This window comes from Merops nubicus, unplaced genomic scaffold (genome assembly GCF_000691845.1).
Source record: "Merops nubicus isolate BGI_N331 unplaced genomic scaffold, ASM69184v1 scaffold36162, whole genome shotgun sequence".
NCBI classification, from domain to species: Eukaryota; Metazoa; Chordata; class Aves; order Coraciiformes; family Meropidae; genus Merops; species Merops nubicus.
In genome coordinates this window covers 24,003-25,016 of record NW_008596209.1, presented here as the reverse complement: position 1 = coordinate 25,016, position 1,014 = coordinate 24,003, and the positions used below count along the sequence as shown (strand labels likewise).

General features: G+C 47.2%; 1 protein-coding gene across 1 annotated transcript in view; it reads left to right on the top strand.

Annotated features, from left to right (window-relative positions):
- Positions 1–346: 346 nt before the first annotated feature.
- Positions 347–1,014, top strand: part of GPR144 (G protein-coupled receptor 144) — a gene marked incomplete at its 3' end in the record, with an annotated part of 22,225 nt that continues 21,557 nt past the window's right edge. The window contains exons 1-2 of the mRNA XM_008936323.1: positions 347–394; positions 482–545. Of these exons, the coding sequence (XP_008934571.1) occupies positions 347–394; positions 482–545 (112 nt within the window). The remainder of the gene's footprint in view (positions 395–481; positions 546–1,014) is intronic.

Sequence of the window (1,014 nt, the reverse complement as noted above, 5' to 3'; positions counted from 1 at the left end):
TGTTCAGCGGTGGAGTTTGTGACGGCTTTTGGGTTTAGTGAAGGCGGCTGAAGAGGCTCTACCCTGCCTGTCTGCTTACATCGCACATCGGGATGTGTTTGGTGGTTAATTATCCTGTATCCTGGGAACGAATGTTAAACTGAGACCTTGAGTTCTTTAAGAACTGAGAATTATTTTGATAGAACAATACCTATTTCAGAATATTTCAGAGAGAGCTGGGTGGTTTTTTTTATTCAAGACTGAGACTCAGAACTGGCTTTCTGCAGCATGCTTCTGTCTGTGCGATGCAGCTCTGGTAACCTTTTGTTTATTCTAGTGAAGGGTGAAAGTTTTCCAGCTGGTCAGCATGTTTAGGAGAGAGCTGAGACCTGATTCTTGGTTCTTCAGCTTTCTGGTGAGTTTTACAGTAATTTTTATCATTTGAGCATTTGGGGTACTCCTAATGCTTTATAGGAACGTTACAAAACCTCCTCTCTGACAGGTCGGTAGTCTGTCCAGGAGTCTCTTTGCCTTTGCAGCCCTTGCCAAGAATCAGACTTCTAAAGGTTAGTGTTTTTATTGGCACTTCTGTGTGTTTTCACAAGCCATGTTCAGCACAGAGAAACAACACATAAAAAGATGTCCAGTGGCACAAACAAAGGTAAAGCAACTTTTTCTGATACCATGTTTTGTGCCTGAAATTCTGTTTGTGTAGTTAAGTATTGCTTGGCTGGCTGTGAAATGACTGAAGTCAGGTAAGTGCTGCTCAGCTGCTGGTGCCTGTGCCGCTGCGGCCGCAGATCATTTTGTGCCTGCCAATGCAGAAGCTGCAGGAGCTGGGAGCTGGCAATAAAGTGAGAAAATTTCCTTGTCCATAACTGCTTTGAACAAGCTGTTACCACCAGGAGGGTAATCCCTGGGTGTGCTGGTGAGGTTTTTCTGGGCTGAGCTCAGCAAGGTTCTGCTCACCCCACAGCCGCGTGCCCGGCGCCAGCGCTCGCCCGGCGGTTCCGCCGGGGGGCAGCCCGACCTCTC